Source organism: Candoia aspera, chromosome 2, assembly GCF_035149785.1.
Source record: "Candoia aspera isolate rCanAsp1 chromosome 2, rCanAsp1.hap2, whole genome shotgun sequence".
Taxonomy (NCBI): domain Eukaryota; kingdom Metazoa; phylum Chordata; class Lepidosauria; order Squamata; family Boidae; genus Candoia; species Candoia aspera.
The window spans coordinates 234,469,830-234,489,929 of NC_086154.1; the positions used below are offsets into that span (position 1 = coordinate 234,469,830).

Here is a 20,100-nt window from a genome sequence, read left to right on the forward strand (position 1 = left end):
ACATGACATTCAATACTGACTAGAGCATCGATTTATGATGCACATATTTTAATGAACCATCACGATGAAGTAACCCTCTTTAGTGGATATAGTTGTACTTTCAATTTGATAATGACATAACTGAAAAGCTAAACGAAGCAGTGCATTTGTGAGTCAGTCTTCAAGACTGATGCATTTCTCTGTTAAAGTTTAAATACTTTACATTTTAAACTATTGCTTTATGACATCAACACACCTGTGAACCCAAATAAAAACAATTCAAAGAAAAAATAACGAAGCAGAATGTTTGAAACATATTTTCTATGAACGTTTAGCACATTTAGTTTCACGAACAAGTCATGATCTGCTATCAGGCATAACAAAAGCTGTAAGGTGGGCATTCATCTTATTGCAGTAAAATTTTTCTGAACAGCAGTTGAAGCTACAACAAATGCAATAATTAATAATCTAACAGGGGATGCTTCAAAGAGCTTTGCTATGTCATGAAAGGCATTTGATCATTCTGTTTCAGTGTTTAAATTTATGATTCTATGGACAGCCATCTGCCACCGATGCTTTAAATTGGATTTTCGCACTGAGCAGAGAGTTGGATTCATTGGCCTAAATGGTTTCTTCCAACTTGTTATTCTTATATTTCATTTTTGTATGCTGACACAAACACAGTGGATTGAAAAATGTTTTATAAAACTTTAAAAAATATTCATATTTTGGAAAATACAACACTAGTTATGGTAAGACTTGCTGGTGAAGAGGCTTCAAAACAGCAGCTGCAACAAAATGAGGACACTGCCATCTTCAATTAGCAGCTGAAATTCTGCACAGCTACAGACTCTGTAACAAGAATGTATTTCAGAATGAGTAAGTATCATAAAGCCTCTCCCATAAAAAAGAAATAATAATTATATTAACTTGTTAAAATGTTAGTTTTGACTATATTCAAGCATTTGAAAAACGAACCTGAACCGGAGAGGTTATCAGGGGAAACAGAACTGACAAACCAAAAGATCGGGAAAATGCAAATTGCAATTTAAATATTAGAATGCATAAGGATACTGAACCAGAGATTTCTTAATGCAGTGGCTAAAACGGATCTAGAAGCAGCTACCATTTGCTGATCCAGACTTGGTGCACTTCGATACCATACCCATCCAATCTGGTCCGGCAGGATGGGCATGCTCTGGGTCCCGTCAGCCAAGGAACGTTGGCTGATGGGGGCCCAGAGACCCTTTCCTGCCATAGCACCTGCCCTCTGGAACAGCCTCCCTCCTGAGATTAGGATGTCCCCAACCCTTCTGGCTTTTCGGAAGGCCTTGAAGGCCTGCATTTGTGCCTGAGGTCCCAAGTGTGTGAAGGGCCCCATTTCCTGGTTGTGCTGACAGCAACAGATTTTAATATCTCTTGGCTGCTATTTGTATTTAATTTTTGTACTGTTTTGTACAGTTACTGTTTTAACTGTTTTTATGATTGTTAGCCTCCCAGAGTCACTGGTTTGAGATGGGCGGCTATATAAATCAAACAAACAAACAAACAACTACTGAGAAATAAGTATCTAATTTGCATGATATTTTCTTCAGGACTACACAACTTTCCATCCCATATACTGTACTGTAGAGAAGAAAGATGTGACTTTTTCAAGGCTGTTAGTTCTATTAGAGCAAACAGTCTGAAACACTTGCACTTGTGTACAAAATTGTGCCAGAGGTACAGTCTTGTCTACAGAGCTGCATGCTTTCTCCAAACTCTTGAGAACAGCCCCTAGAGCCTTTTGAAAAATTGCCACCAAGCAATCATTTTTAATGTGGCAAAAAGAGAACATTAAAATACAGAGCAGGTAGTCATATTCACTGTATGTGGTTTTAATATATTTGAAATTATACATTCATAGTGTGCCTTTTGCCACAATTAGTTGCACACCCTGGATTTAAAACATACATAGAATGCTAGGAATTGCGATATCATATTGAGAGTGTTTAAATTGCTTGTGAAGCACGAAGGAGCATTAAGTGTGTGTTACTCAGCTTTAGTTGTATTTAAAAGCTCCTCTAACTGCATAATCAAAAAGGTAATCAAAAGGTAATTCCACCCTTGTCTACAAATAATTTTTCCAAATAATTTCCTCTTTGCAAATGTCACCAGCAGTCCCTCTTAAATACAGTGGGAAATGCAAATGGCTTAGTGGTGAAGGCAGCTGAGGGACCGTGCTTCTAGTGGAGATGCTCTCTATACCTGCTGACTAGGCTTCATAGTAGAGGAATACTCAAGCTTTGATCCACCTGGCATTTGTGATGAGTGATCCTAATATCAAGGCAGGTGTGCTGGAAGAGAAAGGTTGTTTTGCTGGCATTAGTCCTTGATCCTCTTAAGGTCAATTTTGATAGCACTTCATACATCCAGCTTGTGCCACGTTTTAAAGGGGCTTAATGTTCATGACATCTGAAGCTAAGGTTCCCTCCACAGAGAACTGGAGCTGGCTTAGCTTGTGGTTATCTGGTGATGCAAAAAGATCTCCTGAAGGATTGATGAATCTAACACTGGTCTTGTAGAACACCTGTGAATATAGATACCACTGTCCCATACCCATCTTAAATTAGTCAAGTTGAAGGAGCCCTAGACATGCCCTGCTGAAAGAGACAATGATGTAACATTGCCCTTTCCACTATCATAATGGTAATGGGATTTTATTTCATCCTGTCACGTAAACTCAGGCCACGTTGTTGTACATAAGAACATAAGCAGTGTCCTGCTGGAGCAGAACTCTGAGCCATCTAGGCCATCGGCCTATTCACACAGTGGCCAGCCAACTGCACGAGGAAGCCTAGTCGTCTCCCAGCAGATGGCTTTCAGAAGCAGCAGCCACGCTGCCATCAAGCCACTGATCCCCATGACTTCCATGAATTGGCCCAACCCCTTTTTGAAGCCAGCCAAGCTGGTAACCAGCTCACCTCATGGTAGCGAATTCCAGAGTTTAACTATGCACTGTGTTTTAAAAAAAATCCTTCCGTCTGTCCTGATTCTCCCAGTATTCAATTTCATTTGGTTCTAGTATTTTTGGAAAGGGTAAACAGCTTCTCGTCCACTTTATCCACACCATGCATAACAGATACAGTAGCACATGTTGGTGATGTAAGCCATGGAAGGCTAACATCACTTTGAGCAACAGGAAGTTTATGCTACAATTTAAGTCCACTAGTATTCTGTAACCTTTGGGAATATACCCTCTGCAACAGAGTGCCAGCTTAGAAGGCAGATTTTGGTGACCAGGAGGGGTGAAAATGTTCCTGGATGAGTTTGCCCTTATCTACGGCTTTGGACATGCACCATTTTATTTTTTCCATATGTTGTCAACTTACTGGAATGCAAAGTAAGAAGAAAAAAGCAAATATTGTAATACAAAGGAAGTTTTTTAAAAAGCAAGAAAAATTGCCGTCTACCACCATCCCAGGGCTACAAAAGAAAATTCTTTAGTTCTCTCTGCCAGAGCAACAGAAAGAGCAAAAGCCACAGTTGGAAATCATTGTAATAAATTGCAGTATTGTTCAGCATAATTTGAGACCTTAACAGCCATATTGAAGTTTTATCTTATCCAGAATGCTCACATCCTCTGATTTTATTCAAGGAATAACAGCCTCCGAGAAAAATTATTGTGCACAATGCTAATGTCTGCAGGAGGGGAAGCCTTTATGTGTACAGTTATACACACACAGTTTCCATGTAAGCTAGGACACCATTAATGCAGGATTCTAACTAACAAGGCAGCCAATGTACAAAGGCTTTCTTTGAAACAAGTGTTATTAAGGTGACATGGGAGGTGAGGGAAGTTACTTGGGGCACTCTGGATAATGGAAACTTAATGAATTATATTAATAGAACGCTCAATCTACAACATTTAAGTGCTGAATGTCAGAATATTGCAATTTAGTGGATTATCAGCAGGAATCATGTTACAGCTGACATCTCTAGATGGAATACAGTAGGCCACACTGGACTACTAAGCTAATAGAGTTCTATGGAAGTTGATCTTGGCACTTCTATAGTGGACATTTGGTGTAAGAGTCCTTTGGATCCAGTCTAGCAACAATTAAAGGAATTGTCTTTGAAACTAGTACACTGTTGGCAGAGCAGAGAGGAAATAGTGTTGAGATCATTTTGTAAGACCTACAAAACAATTTTAATCTTCTGTTAGCATACATTTTAAACAAATCTCTATTACATACACTGGAGAAATACAATGATGCCTGATTCTGCAAGTAAATATTTAATCAAATACCATTTACCATATCTTCAACCACAGTCCCCAACAGTCTTTGTATAGTTGTTTTTTTGAAAAAGTGATCTTTTGGAGGATAGGCAAAGCAGCAAATAAATTTGGAGAATCATTAGAACAAGCTCATTGTGCTGTGGAAAGTTATTTAAAGGGCCTATGCCTTCTCAGTGTTAGAGAAACATGACATCTCAGCATTTGTAATACAGACTTACAGCCAGCCACCAAAGAAACAAAAAAAGCATGTTGTTTGAATGTGACACAAGAGGGCAGCGAAACTGATTGTTCAATCCTTTGGAAGCTACTCAAGTGGGCAAAGCAGCAGTAAATAGGTCCAACATGTACAAACACACTTATTTTCACAACTGCAATAACTGCTGAGGAGGAGAAATTTTAATCTCCCATCACTCCATGATTTGAATCAAATTTTCTATTTCTTTGTTGTCAGTTACACTGAGGGAAAACTTACTGAAGCATGTTGCCCATCATTGTCTTCATTGGACAAAAATCTTGAATTCTGGCTATTAGCAAACTCATGAAAATTACATGCAAATGAGAATCAGAAATAGTATACTGATTATTTGGGGCAGAGAATGCGATTGATAGCCTGGTTCAATCCTGGATATATTACTTGTACTAAAAATAATTAGAAAAATGCTTCTTTGGTTTGGTTTTAGTTTTTATTTTTACTTGGTATGATTATACAACTTTCAATAAAATGCTTTCTGAAAAAAATTAAATAAAAAGGACTAAATCATTTGTAATGGCATAAAATACAATTTTAGCACATTATCATTATCATCACTACTTGAACAATATACAGCAATGACCAAACTTTAAAAAGTAGCAATGGACCCAACACTGAGGCATATCCATTAAGTAGTGAAAAATCAGTCTAGGCTTCTAACTTTATTGATTGTAGTACTGATTGTGCATCTTTATATTCTTCAGTTTCTTCCAATTCTTTTTCATTTTCCTGAAAATAAATAAAAACTTTAAAATACTTTCAAAACTATGCCTCCACTTCAACCTACAGAATCCTGTAAGACTGAAGTTTATGGTATGAGGATTGAAGTTATACTATACCAACTGACCAAAAGAATGAAGTTTTTCACTTCAACAACAATTTAGTTCTTTGAAACATCATTAAGTATGTTAATATTTTATTTTATGAAAGAATGGAAATTGTTCTTTCTATAGTTTGTTTGTTTGATTTTCTATCTCACCTTTATTATTTTTATAAATAACTCAAGGTGGTGAACATACCTAATACTCCTTCCTCCTCCTCTTTTCCTCACAACAACCCTGTGAGGTGAGTTGGGCTGTGTGTGTGTGACTGGCCCAAGGTCACCCAGCTGGCTTTCATGCCTAAGGCGGGACTAGAATTCACAGCCCGGTCCGGGTTTCTCGCCCAGCACCTTAACCACTAAATAAATTCTGCAACTCCTTTCAAAATGAATTAATCATATACTGTAAATCAAATTAAAGCACATGGAAGTTTGAGTTGTTCCTATTAAAAAAAATAGATTAAAGTTGTTGCAAGCAAAAACAGGGGCTGGAATAAAATTAAGAAAGAAAAATCTATTTTAGACAAGCACTTTTCAGATGTCAGTTACCACCCCATCCTAAATTCATGAAGCAGTACAGAGATGCAAACCTTTTGATTAAAATTAATTTCCATCTGTATCATTTCAAATAACAAAATACTAATTAAAAATCAGTTGATTAAAAAGATGTTTACTTTCACAACAGATTAAAAAAATGCAGAAGCCCAAGGCGCTATATAACAGTCCAAACTAAAGTTGCCTGTAGAAGAAATGGAGGCAACTCAAAGCCAGAGTTTCCACAGTGATAATAATAGGTTTCGATAATTCCTATGAGTCTTGAGATCTAGTTATGGGCTAAAAATAGCCTTGGTGGTTCATCTATACCAGGAACTGCATGGGAAGTTGGTGCTATTAGTACCAGTGGCATTCAGAGCCATAAACAATGGGATCATAGAGTTATCTGGCTAGGACAAGAATTGTGAGCCTTGTTATAGTGAATTTAAAACAGTACTGCCTGGCCTTTCATGTGGTGCTCCACAATAGTCCATCTTGACAATCACTGTACTTAAAGAAAACTGGTGAGACTTATCACCTGGAGATTTAAATCCAATTCCAAGAAGACAAAAATGAAGTGCTTTTTCATACACTGTATGAATTGTGGAATTTAATACTGCCACAGGAAGATGCCAATCAACCTAAGACACCTGAAACAAGATTAGACAAATTCATAAGTGGACAACACCTTTAATGGCTACACTAGCCGTGATGATTGTATGAAAGCTCCTGGACCATAGCCAACAAGTCAATGAACATCAATTGTTGGGAAACAGCAACAGGAGGAAGCATTACTCTTATGTCCTACATGAAGGCTTCCCAAGGGCATCTGATTGTCTACTGTCAAAAGCAGGATGCTAAACAAGGTATGTCTTTGGTGTCACCAATAGGGATCTTGTATTCTTATTAACTTCTATACAGATTTCAGCCAATGATCTATTGATTTTGCTTTCTGTTTCTGCTATGATGTTTTATTTTAAATATTTGAAAATACTTAAGTTTTATGACTGGTGATTTAAATATTAAGTCATTCTTGAGTAATCTACATAAAAATATAAATGTAACAGATCACACAAGCTACAATAGTTACACTGTATTAAATTTAACTATTTAGATAAACATAATGTATTTGTACTTCCATATGGCTAAGCTAGGGTGGAGCTTACCTGGAATCATACATAAAAAATAATACATGAAAGAAATACTTTAAGAGAACGAGTAATACATTGACCCAAAAAGAATGATTCCTACAACAATTTTGAATTTAGGTACTTATAAATTATTTATGTAGACTGTCATATTTGGATTTCTTGCTCTGACTAAAGAAAGGAAAAGAAAAAAGATGCCAAGCAAGAGTTTAAAGAGAATATAGAAATACAGGAAAGAGCTTCTGGAAATGATCCAAAATCATGGTCCTATGGGCCACAGCTAAAAAATTGTTTCCTAAAACTATGGCAACTTACAGCCAACAGTGAATGCAGGGTTAGAAAATTTCCTTTAGCTTACAATTCTGGAATAGAATTGGAGGGGAAAATACAAGAAGCAGGCTCTGTATTTGTGAATACATTGGTCTAGTAGGTTCCAACACTTTAGAGCAGTCATTCTGAGAAGTGGGCCTATGGCAATTTTCAAGAGAATTGGTACTGCAAATATTTAAGTTGTTATTCCTTTTAAAGACTAATTAAAATACAGGGTTGTCTACAGTTCACATTTAAAAATGGTAGAGGAATTGTGTTCAGCGACTGATTATGCTTTTATTTGTTTCTCTTTTATCCAAATACCACATATCTCATTTTCTCTCCAACCACCACTGTATCTTCACAAAACTCTCAACCCTCTATGTGTCAGAGTTAGAATTTGAACTGCTTACCTCCAGCCAAGTTTGACATTTCACCCGCTGCATTTCACACATTTTATATCAACACTATTTCAATTTAAACATCACCTGATTAAAATATCACACCAAGCATTAGTTAGTTGATTGTAGTCGAAATTCTTAAGTCACTGAAAATCAAGATGGCACTTTTTTGGGGAAGGAAGATTATTTGGGGTTGACCATTTTAACATAAATAAGTCTGAAGAACTATAATTTTTCTGTAAAACTGCCGATTTTATTCTTAAATATAAGTACTTTTAATGTGCCTACAAGACATCTATTCTGAAGTGCTGGCAATAATGAGATGTGCATATTAACAGTTCAGTGATGTATAAACTAAACTAAGTTCTTCAACTGCCAGTCCTACAGAAAGATTCTTCTTTCATACTTACTAATAGTTGAACAAGATCAGAATGTGCAGCTTCTAGTCGGCGTTGGCAATCAGGAATCATCATTCGAGATTCTTGCAAGATCTCAGTCTAAAAATGAAAGTAGTTGTTAATATAATAAATAGCTTTCCTTTTTGATATTGGCTGCTTAAAATCAGACATCACATTGACGTATATATTCATACACATAAACACTATTTTATTAAAGAAAGAGCACTCAATATTACTTTTACATTCAAGCAAGAACTATTAGAAAGCTTTCTATGAAAGTTATTTAAAATACTATTTGATATGAACTATTTCCCCTGTGGTTAGAAACAGCTTCGTCCAAAATGGGATCAGCTGGTTATATAAATATCTCCTACATCTTTTGGGTAATAAATAAAAACAGTGTTCAGATAATACCGCACAGAGATAATTACTGCATGAAAAAAGTTATTGAGTTATTGATCACATTGTATGCTCGCTGCAGGTGGTTCTGACTGAGAGAAAGGTAAAGAAAAATGAAAAGCAAAGACCAGCAGGCTCATATTTTTGATGCTTATCATGCATAAAAAGTTATTACTCATCCTTGGGCTTTGTTTTAGGAGAAAGATTATTCTCACCATGCTTTTTGTGAGAAATTACCTATCTGGCACCCCACTGTATTTGAACATCTTGTACACATCTCCAGAAGACAATTTTGTAATTGTTCACAACACCATCCTATTTTTATTTCATGAGTATTTTCAGCTCTCAAATTCATGAACTGAAAAGATCTGTAAAAAGAGGATTCTATAACCTGGGTAGAAATGAAAATCAATTAGCAAATCTATTAGGTGTGAAGATTCTAACAGCAATACTAATATGTAGAACTATAAATAGGATTAAGTATGTAGGATTGTATGTACTTATAGCTGTGAAAAGAATCCTAGATAAAGTTAGCTATAGATAGCATAACATATTTCAATTTTTGCAAAGTTCAGGGTGCACTAAGAAATATCCAATGATATATTCCAGCTACAGAAATTCTAACTTGGACTTTTCATTGTTGCTTTTCCCATCTTACAGAGCACTGCTGGTAAGAATAATTTCTTAGTTGTACTTGTTATTAGCTACTAGACTGGATTACAGGTAATCCTCGGTTAACAACTGCCCTGTTTAGAGACTGTTCGAAGTTACGACAGTGCTAAAAAAATAACTTTATGACTGGTTCTCACACTTTTGACCGCCTCCGTGTCCTCATGGTCACGTGATCAAGATTCAGGCACTTTGCAACAGGCAGGCATTTATGACCACTGCAGCATCCTGTGGTCATGAGATCACCATTTGCATGCTTCACAGCTGGCTTCTAACAAGCAGTCAATGGAGAAGCCAGCAGTAAAATCCCAAGTTGCAGTCATGTGATGTCTCGTTTAACAACCATGGGTGATTCATTTAATGACCATGGTGAAAGTGAGGTCGTAAGCCTATCGTGGTCATGTGATATCTTGCTTAATGACTGTGTTGCTTAGTGACAGACTTGCAGCTCCCAATTGTAGTTGTTAAAAGAGGACTACCTGTATTCAAATTATGTCACAATGTGATTCTAACTACAGAATCAGAAAGCAGTTCATCCTCCTGTTGAATCTGGACATGATCCAAGAGATCCAAGATCAATGTCACCCATAAAATATTACTGCTTCCAAAATAGTGAGGGGGAAGAAGTTTAACACTCTTATCCTTTTACATTACTTCTCCAATTTTACTTCTCCAAAATCAGCTACTGTATATACTTGCAGATAAGCCTATCCATGGATAAGCTGACCCTCAAATTTTTAACCAAAATACCACAAAAAATGTACCGCCTGGGGATAAGCCAACACTCAAAATTTTCACACATTTTAATTTTCACAACTGGATTATCCGTGGTGGGGCTTTTTTCATGGTATTTTGGTTAAAAATTTGAGGGCTGACTTATCTACAAGTACACACAGGTACTTTAAAAAAATATTAACATGTGTACTCATGGATAAGTCCATCCATGGATAAGCCAAACCCAAATTTTTGGGTGTATTTTGGAACCTAAAATTCTCAGAGAGAGCTTTGACATAACAGTTTTCCCCAACTGGAAAGCAGTGGTGTGGGGCTCTATAGAGATAGAAATCATGACTAGTTTGTTTCTGTGGCAATAAAAGGCGAGGCAGGGAGAGGGAGAGAGAGAAACCTAACCTCCTGATGGTTCTTGTTATCCTGCATGCAAGAATAAAGCAATTCACAAGGACCAGAAAGTTGGGCCTTATTATCCTTTTAGGGCAAGAGTGTCAGTCAAGAACTGGAGGGCCTAACGCTTGAATAGTGAATTCCCTAAGCTGTATCCATACACATTTATAAAAAAATGATTTAAATATGGTGAACTGAAGTCAATCCCACAATACAGTACATTCCACTGATTACAACTGTTTTACTGTTGTATACCCAGGAAAGAAAACAGTGAGGGTAGAAAAGACCCCACCCCCAAAAGTAACAAATACAAAACAAAGCTCATTTTCTTATCCTATTATTATTTCATATTCCCAGAGTAAGAAGAAAACATTTTGTATAGTTTTTAATTCCTTCCCTTTCTGGTATTCATATCTTATTATCAACATGGTAATTAAATTTTAAAAATTCTAGAAAGCTTTGCATTGAAGGGAAAATGAATGAGTAAATTATCAGAGATCTGGGCATCCTCGCATAATCAAAATAGGGATGATTATTTATAGATTATGCTTATAGAGTTATAAACTTTATATAAATATTCAACAAAATCTTTACATTCATTGAAATTAGTGTCAAGTATATCTCACTATTTCTTTTTAACAATTATGTTTTAATGTTTAATAAAAATCCAACCCCAATGGCAGGTTAGTATACATTTTCCAAAAAGAATACAGTTAAGAACTTCCTTGAATGAAATCTTGTATCTCTGAATAAAAAGTCTTGATCTTTTAATCCAGCAAAGTAAATCACCTTCATTTGAAATTTGCAGATAGAAAATGATGTAGACTAAGGCAATAGGCATCTACTACATATGACAATATAGGATTTAAAACAAATCCATGCCAAAAAATTGATTTTTTAAAAATTCAATGGGGTACATTATCAGATACTTCCCCCCAAACAGCAAACATTTCCTAACTGATCTCTTTTAGGATTTTGCACATTACAACAGGTAAAGGTAAAGGTTTCCCTTGACATTAAGTCCAGTCGTGTCCGACTCTAGGGGGCGGTGCTCATCTCCGTTTCAAAGCCGAAGAATCGGCATTTGTCCGTAGACACTTCCGTGGTCATGTGGCTGGCATGACTACACAGAAGGCCATTACCTGCCCGCCGAAGTGGTACCTATTAATCTACTCACATTTGCATGTTTTCAAACTGCTAGGTTGGCAGGAGCTGGGACTAGCAACGGGAGCTCACCCCGTCACGCGGATTCGAACCGCCGACCTTCTGATCGGCAAGCTCAGCAGCTCAGCGATTTAACCCGCAGCGCCACCGCGTCCCTTACGATACTAAGGTTCAATCCATTTGTTCAGTTTGTTATTGAAAATTAAAGTACTTCAACTATGTCAGATTTGTTATTTAGGAAGTATACCAAATAAACTTGAAAAAAAAAGTTGTAACATGTTCCCATTGGAAGAAAGGAAGACAAACACACACACAAATAATTTGCCTAGATGCCAATTGAAAAGTAAAATATACTCATGGTTGGATATTCATTAGTCAGGTACTGTAAATGATAAGACCTTTAGTTAGCAGCAAAACTGTATTTCTGAGTTTCAATTAATAACTAATTCAGATCTACTGCAGAGATAGCTGGTTTGCAACTAATATTTTCTTTGAAGAGAAAGTTCTTCCTATGAAAAGAGGGGAGTGACTCTCTAAATACCCTTGCAACATTACCCCTCAATATTTTTCTGTTCAAATAATGATTTAAAAAATAAAAAAACAAATAAGCTGATTAATGGCTAGAATTCAGAATTCAAGAGAGGGAGCTGAGTTGCTATTCTGCAAACAGAACATCTTGTTCTGTTCTTGGAAAAGCAAACAATCTGGGGGAAGCTCTGAATGGAGGAAGAAGAACAGGGGAGGGGAATTATTTGTTAACTTCCCCTGAAATCTCCTATGCCATCAGCCACATTAATCAGAATTCCCCAATGTTCTTGAACAGCTTTTCCAAAGACACAGGGAAGAATCTGTGAAAATTGTCATATGAGTTCCTTTAGTAGGAGAGCCCCGTAGGTATAGTTTGACCCACCAGCAGTCTGATTGTAACTCAGTACAGTCAGGACCAGCAATATTGGAACAAGGATAACTGTTTTGGCATTTGGCCTTTGTACACTGAAGTTGAAACATTAGTCAAAAAAAATGACAGCTTTGTAGGATCCCCATTAAACTTCACATTAAAGTCTTGATATCGGACCTGGGTTGGGCTATCGTGTCTCTTTTTGTGCTTAGCCTTTCGTGGCGGTGGTGGCTCTTCCTCCTGCACCTCTGGCGCTATTTCTTGAGCCTCTGCCAGTCGAACTTTCACACGTCTCCCCCCCTCCCGGCTCCGTCCTCTCTCCTTCTGCTCCCTACTTGGGGAAGGTAAGGCGGCTTTCTTTGGAGGCCTGCTCGGCGGGGGCCCTCCCCCCCAATATTTCCGTGGCTTTCCCTGTTTGTCTACTGGGGGAGGGGGGGTTGGGGACGCGGAGGTGTCAGGGGAGTCACTACCTTCTTCACCTCCCGTCTTTTCCTTTTTCTGAGTGTCCCTGGTAAAGGTTAACTTTGCCAACAAATCCTCTATGGATTTCATCCTCGCCTCCAGCTGCTGGGATTTCTCCGTCTCCATCTCCGTTGGTGTCACTGCTCTCGTCCTTTTGGTGATCTGCACGGTGGGAAACAGCGAGGAATACACCGGCTTGGCTGGGGCTGGTGGCGACCCATACAAGGGTCCCTCCGTCTTCTTGACTATCACTGACTTCACTGCCTTCTCCGTATCGCAACTGGAATCCGTTGCCTCGGAGAGGTCATCCGACCCTGGCGTGAGAGTCCCCTCTCTCCGCGGTCCCATGGGCTCTTTTTCCCCACCTCTGGAGAGCTGACTTTCCCCCGAGCCGGTGGTTAAGGTTGGGGCAGTTTCAGTCATCGCTAATTAAACTCCTCACAGGAAACTGGATGGATGCTAGCGGACTGATATTAAAGATTCTCAGCTTTATGTAATGATTACCTATTCCAATAAAAGGAGTCTCATCAGTAATTACTAGAGAAAACTAATTTATTGAATGAATAGTATGCAAAGTACGAAGAAAGCTGAGAATGAGCAAAAGCGCGCCAAATACAAACTTAAAAAGCCTTGCTCCTGTTGCGAACCCTCCCCTCAGGCTAGCATAGCAACCACCCACCCCAGATGCTAGCAACCGTTAGAATCGGCCTGAGAAAGTAACCTTGAACAGCAGAGATAACCCAAACATACATTCCAGAGGATCACAAGTCAGCACGAAGGGAAATTTACCAGCGTGGCCAGGCAGGCACGCAACTGCAGATATGACATGTGAAACGTTACGAGGAACCATAAACATCGGAACGGGAACATGACACCAGATGAGAGCGAAGTCAGGACTTTTAGCTGTAATTCAAAGGGTTTGACAAAAGTTGGGCACTAACCATTCAGGAAGTACAGCCAGTGGCACACACACCCATTGGTGGCTCATAAGTAATGGAATTAATGGCGGACAAGCAGCTGCATGGCCAGGTGTGGCCTGTTTCCTGGGTACCCCATGACCAATCAAGCAGATAAAAGGCCTGGAGGTGGTTCTGAGTGTTACATTTGCATTTGGTAGCTCTTCACCGCAACTCTCAACATGAAGTCCAAAGAGGTGTCCATGCGAGTGAAGGAAGCCATCATTAAGCTGAGAAAACAAAATAAACCCATCAGAGAGATAGCAAAAACATTGGGAGTGGCCAGTACAACAGTTTGGAACATCCTGAAAAAGAAGGAATTAACTGGCAAGCTCAGCAACAGCAAAAGGCCTGGAAGACCACGGAAGACAACTAAAATGAATGACCGCAGAATTCTGCTCCTGGTGAAGAGGAACTCTTTCACAACGTCTAGCCAGGTCAAGAACGCTCTTGAGGAGGTAGGTGTGTCATTGTCAACATCTACAGTCAAGAGATGGTTTTATGAATGTAAATACAGAGGCTTCACAACAAGGTGCAAACCACTGGTAACGCTCAAGAACAGAAAGGCCAGATTAGACTTTGCCAGCAAACACCTAAAAAAGCCTGCCAAGTTCTGGAATAAGATTCTTTGGACTGATGAAACCAAGATTAACTTGCATCAGAATGATGGGAAGAGAAAAGTATGGAGAAGGAAAGGAACAGTTCATGATCCAAAGCATACATCATCTGTCAAACATGGTGGAGGCAGTGTTATGGCATGGGCATGTATCGCTGCCAATGATACCGGGTCACTGGTGTTTATTGATGACCTGACTGCTGATAAAAGCAGCAGGATGAATTCTGAAGTGTATAGAGCTATACTTTCTGCTCAGATTCAGCCAAATGCTGCCAAACTGATAGGACACTGCTTCATATTGCAGAAGAAGAATGATCCAAAACATACAGCAAAAGCTACCCAAGAGTTTCTCAAGGCAAAGAAGTGGGATGTTTTTCAATGGCCAAGTCAGTCACCTGATCTCAACCCAACAGAGCATGCTTTTCACTTACTGAAGACAAGACTGAAGGCAGAAAGACCCACAAACAAGCAGCAGCTGAAGGCAGCTGCAGTAAAGGTCTGGCAAAGCATCTTGAGGGAGGAAACTCAGCATTTGGCCATGTCCATGGGTTCCAGACTTCAGGCATTGCCTGCAAATGATTTTCATCCAGGTATTAAAGGCGATCCTTATGTTTGTAATGATTTGGTTTGTTCCATTACTTATGAGCCACCAACAATGGGTGTGTGTGTATGCCACTGGCTATACTTCCTGAATGGTTAGTGGCCCACTTTTGTCAAACCCCCTGAATTACAGCTGAAAGTCCTGACTTCGCTCCCGTCTGGGTATGTTTCCTTTCAACTTCAATGTGGTGGTGTACAGAGGCCAAATGCCAAAACAGTTATCTTTGTTCCAATATTTCTGGTCCTGACTGTATGTACTAAGTGGTTTATATGCAAACAATTCCGTTACAAGTGATCCTCAGTTAACAACCATTTGTTCAGTGACAGTTGGAAGTTATGACGGCACTGAATGGGCGATACTTATGACCGCTCCTCAAAATTCTGGCCATCCCATGATTGTGATCCTGGTGCTTGGCAACCAGCTTGCACTGGTTGCACCATCCTGTGGTCACATGATTGCCATCTGCAACCTTCCCTGCCGGCTCCCCACAAGCAAAATCAATGAGAAAGCTGGCAGGGAAAGTTGCAAATTGCTCCCGCCACTTTTTCTCCCAAGGAGCTCCACTACAGAGCACGAGATCCTAGGGATCTCGTACTCTGTAGTGCACACTCTGGCTGCAGCACCCAGTCCCCTGCCCAGCCATACTTGCACCTCACAGCAGCACCCTCTTCCCAGCTGGCATGCACTCATGCCTCACAGCAGCCCCCCTCCACTGCACACACACACTTGCACTGTGCCGCAGTCCCCCTCCCCAGCACACACGCACCACAGCCCCCCCGCCCCACCTCATTTCATAGTATTCACCTGCCCACCTGCCTGCTTGCAAGCTGCCTGAGACTTGCAACTTCCTGCTGACTTTGTGGGAAGCCAGCAGGAAGTCTCAAGTTGCAGTCACATGAGTTCCTGACTTAACCTGCGATCCTTGCTTAATGATGGCAACAGGGTCTGCAGGAATTGCTGTCACTAGGCAATGCGGTCACGTGGCATTGTGCTTTACAACCGCATTGCTTGGCAAAGGAAATTCCGGCCCCAATTACCATAGTTAAGCAAGGACTATCTGTATGCAACATATTCTGAATCAGTTCAAACTAATCAAGATGGTCTTCCATATATAATACCAGTATTTTTTCATCTGTTTGTTTATATCACGCCCACTACAATCACAGAGACAGAAAGTGGTGCATTGCCTGAGAAGAGAAGGAGGGATAATGGATAAATACTATAAACAAACAAACAAACAAGAGAAAAGTGAGCCTGGCTAAGTTTTAATGCCCAGTTAGCTGGTAGCACCCAACTGACCTTGGCTGATTTGAAGGCCATAACAAGAGAAATTGGAAAACTTAAATTCCCTCTATTTTTTTTATTTCTGTATTTCATTAAAAAAAAAAAGTCTCCTTAGAGTTGTACTCACTTCCTGGTGCCCTCACAGCACATGCATGTAATTTTCTTGGTAACAATACGGATGCTTGCTGTTACCTTCTAGGAAGTTTTCTTAACTTTCCTGCCCAGCCTACAACTCTGGGATTCCCTAGCAGTTTCCCAGTCAAATACTAACCAGACCCTTACCTGCTTAGATTTCTGAGAAGAGTGAAGGCTGCCTGATCCTGCTACTTAGCTAGGCATCCTACTTACTTAAAGGCCCCTAAATTCCATACAGATAGTCCTTGAATTATGACTGCAGTTAGGACTGGAACTGCCATCGCTAAGTGATGCAGTCGTAAAGCACAATGTCATGTGACCACATCACTTAGCAATGGCAGTCCAGGCAGTCCTGACTGTTGTTGTAATCCCAGACACATGGGTATTAAGTGGGAAGCAGAGGGAATCCCAGGTAAAGAGTGCGCGGGGTGCCCCAGGGGGGTGGGGAGGCCAGGGGAGGCCTGAGCACAGCTCAGGAACACCGAGGAAAGAGGGCGCGGATTTGTGTGAGTGCAGGGAGGCTGGGGAAAGAGGGAGTGGTGTGTGTGCATGTGTGCAAGTGCATGGGGGCCTAGGAAAAAGGGTGCAGGGTAAGTGTGAGTGAAGGGAGGCCGAGGGAAAAGGGCACGATACATACATGCAAAGGGGGGAAGGAAGGCATGGTGCGTGCAAATGAAGAAAGGCCAGGGGTGGGGAGACTTACCCGAGTGATTTGAAACCTCCCCTGCTGGCTTCTCCATTGACTCTGCTTGTGAGAAGCTGGCACAGAAGGTCACAAATGGTGATCATGTGACTGCGGACGTTGCAACTGGTCATAAGTACGAGCTGGTTGTGAAGTGCTTGAATTTTGTTCACGTGATCGCGAGAGCACTGCAACGGCCAGAACTTTGAGGACCAGTCATAAGTCCCTTCATTCAGTGCTGTTGTAACTTCAAATGGTCACTGAACAAATGGTCATAACTCGAGGACTACCTGTATTCCTGACCTTTAACTCTCTGGAGAACACCAAAGAATGCAAACAGCAAAGAACAGAACTTCCTTATAGAAGAATCCTTACACAAACAAAATAGCGAACAATCGTTGCAAACTACACTTTTTTAGATATGCCTAAATCACAGCTTTAGAAAGTTGAATGTTTTTCACATATACAGTAAATTAACTGGAATAATTTTGTTGTACCAAATTCTATCATGCTACTTTTTTGTTGAAAATGTTATATTGCTTGGTATTTGTAAGTGAAGGCAGGCTGAAATAGGACATACAAAATACAAAGAAGTGTCAAATTTCTGTGCACTAGTTTTAAATGCCGTGTTATTTATTCATTTAAGAACTATTAAGAGTTTCATTCTCTTAAGGATAAAATACTTTGAACAGGAAATCAAATTAGAGAGATGTCCTGACAATACATATGTAACTGCTTGGTTAATTTCTGGAGTCAGTCAAAGGTAGCTTTGAAAACTAAGGACTTCAAGGATCCATTAAATGCCAACTTGAAAAGGCAAAAAAAGAGGATTTGGGGGGGGGAAATGTTTCAAAGATGGAAGTCCACTGCTGAGAAGGCCTATACATTGCTGTATGCCAATTTACTGATTTTAATGGTGAGCACACAAGAAGGGCCACCAAGTAAACAGATCTTAGGTATGGATAAAAATATCCTTCAGATAATCTCTTTCACACACAAACATAACATACAGCATTTACTTTCTCACATATGAATTATTTTCCAAAAAAATATATAAACCAATATGCACATGGAGATAATCTAATGCTTAATATCTCAGCAGAAATACTGAAGTAAGGGAAGTAACATGAAATAAGGCAAGGGACACCATTAATACATAATGCCTTATTGTACAAAAACTATAGACGCATCAAACACTATATTTAAGGAAGATTGGTTCCCACACTGCAAACAATTGGGGGGAAAGGCAACATTTTCTGATTCTGAACTCCTGGTTCAGAGTATCACTTTCCAGATACCTCTGCTTGTTATTGCAAAGTATTACTGCAGTTTACCATATTAGCAATCATACTTATATCCAAAGCCAAGATACATACTCTGGGTTGTAAGCAACTGGGAGAAAGTTTAACTCTTTCCCATGGGAACTTAAACTTGGACACAGTGCCCAATAGGTTAGCATACACATTACATATAAAACCCTGTATTATATATGTCTGTGTGTATCTATCTATATATTCATATTCAAGTTGCTCCTTTAAACTTGACAGTTTTCAGCCTGGGCAGCCAAATTACATCACAAAGTGATGTAATTAGGTAATTAGGTAACTTTTCCCCCAAATACATCAGATCTCTTGGTAAAACTACAAAAATTAGTACATATACTAATTTTTAATTTAATTTTCTCAGCCCAACTCACCTCACAGGGTTGTTGTGCGGAAAATAGGAGGAAGGAAGGAGTATTAGGCATGTTCACCGCCTTATTTATAAAAATAATAAAGGCAGGATAGAAAATAAAATATAAATAAATAAATAATAACATTACCTGCTTTTTAATTGCATAGTTATCTCCATCTTCAGCTTTCATCTTTTCAATCTTTTCTTCTTGCTGTTTTGCTTCTTTTTCATACATAACCTTTTCTTTTGCCAAGCTGCACACAAAAAGTATAATTTGTTTAAATTATAAAAACACACAAAAACTTTCCTATCTGAAAAGTTTCAAGACAATAAAATGTCCAAATATTACAGCTACTCTAAGGTACCACTTACTTTATTTTCAAATATACTATTATTAGTTGTGCATACTGACTGTCCTGGAGAAAGACTGGATATAAATCTAACAAATAAGGAATCCATCCATTAGAATAAAAACAAAACTCATGCAAAACATAACAGACAAGTTATTAAAGCTGCTAAAAATGCTATACAGGAAAATATATGAACTTTTTTTATCATTGTACTGTTATTTTCTTTGTTTATTGTTTCTGATGTACACCATCCATAGTCAATTTGTTTGAGTTCAGCGGCTCTATAAATCCATTAAATAAACATCAAAATTCATATTTTGGTTGTTCAGAACATACGTTATCTAACTCTGAATTACATTAGTAGAACTATTGTTTCAGTTCTCTTTTCATACCAACATCAATGTAGATTATCTGTCATGTTGTCAAATATTAAAAGTCCAATATATTGTTGAAACTGTCCTTGAAAGAAAAACTTCCACACTCACTCCAAAAATAAAAGGCCTCCATTCCAAAAAGATTTTAATTTGACTTGCCCGCTTGAGTGTCTGGATGGGGATAAACCAATTGAAATTAAATCAGATGAGCAGGAGGGCTGACGTTTATTCGTTTAGTCGCTTCCGACTCTTCGTGACTTCATGGACCAGCCCACGCAAGAGCTTCCTGTCGGTTGTCAACACCCCCAGCTCCCCCAGGGACGAGTCCGTCACCTCTAAAATATCATCCATCTTGCCCTTGGTCGGCCCCTCTTCCTTTTGCCCTCCACTCTCCCTAGCATCAGCATCTTCTCCAGGGTGTCCTGTCTTCCCATTATGTGGCCAAAGTATTTCAGTTTGGCTTTTAATATCATTCCCTCAAGTGAGCAGTCTGGCTTTATTTCCCGGAGTATGGACTGGTTTGATCTTCTTGCAGTCCAAGGCACTCTCAGAATTTTTCTCCAACATCACAGTTCAAAAGCATCTATCTTCCTTCT

General features: G+C 39.2%; 1 protein-coding gene across 2 annotated transcripts in view; it reads right to left on the bottom strand.

The window, feature by feature from the left end:
• TBCA (tubulin folding cofactor A) overlaps positions 1 to 20,100 on the bottom strand; it is a 204,867-nt gene that overhangs the window by 151,532 nt on the left and 33,235 nt on the right. Inside the window, exons 2-4 of one of the 2 annotated variants that reach the window (XM_063295551.1) lie at positions 18,929 to 19,034; positions 8,131 to 8,217; positions 5,129 to 5,237 (exon numbers count right to left, since the gene is read on the bottom strand). In XM_063295551.1, coding sequence (XP_063151621.1) covers positions 5,157 to 5,237; positions 8,131 to 8,217; positions 18,929 to 19,034 — 274 coding nt within the window. In that variant the 3' untranslated portion in view covers positions 5,129 to 5,156. Of the gene's footprint in view, positions 1 to 5,062; positions 5,238 to 8,130; positions 8,218 to 18,928; positions 19,035 to 20,100 lie in introns of those variants that run through there. The other variant, XM_063295550.1, reaches the window with a different exon arrangement.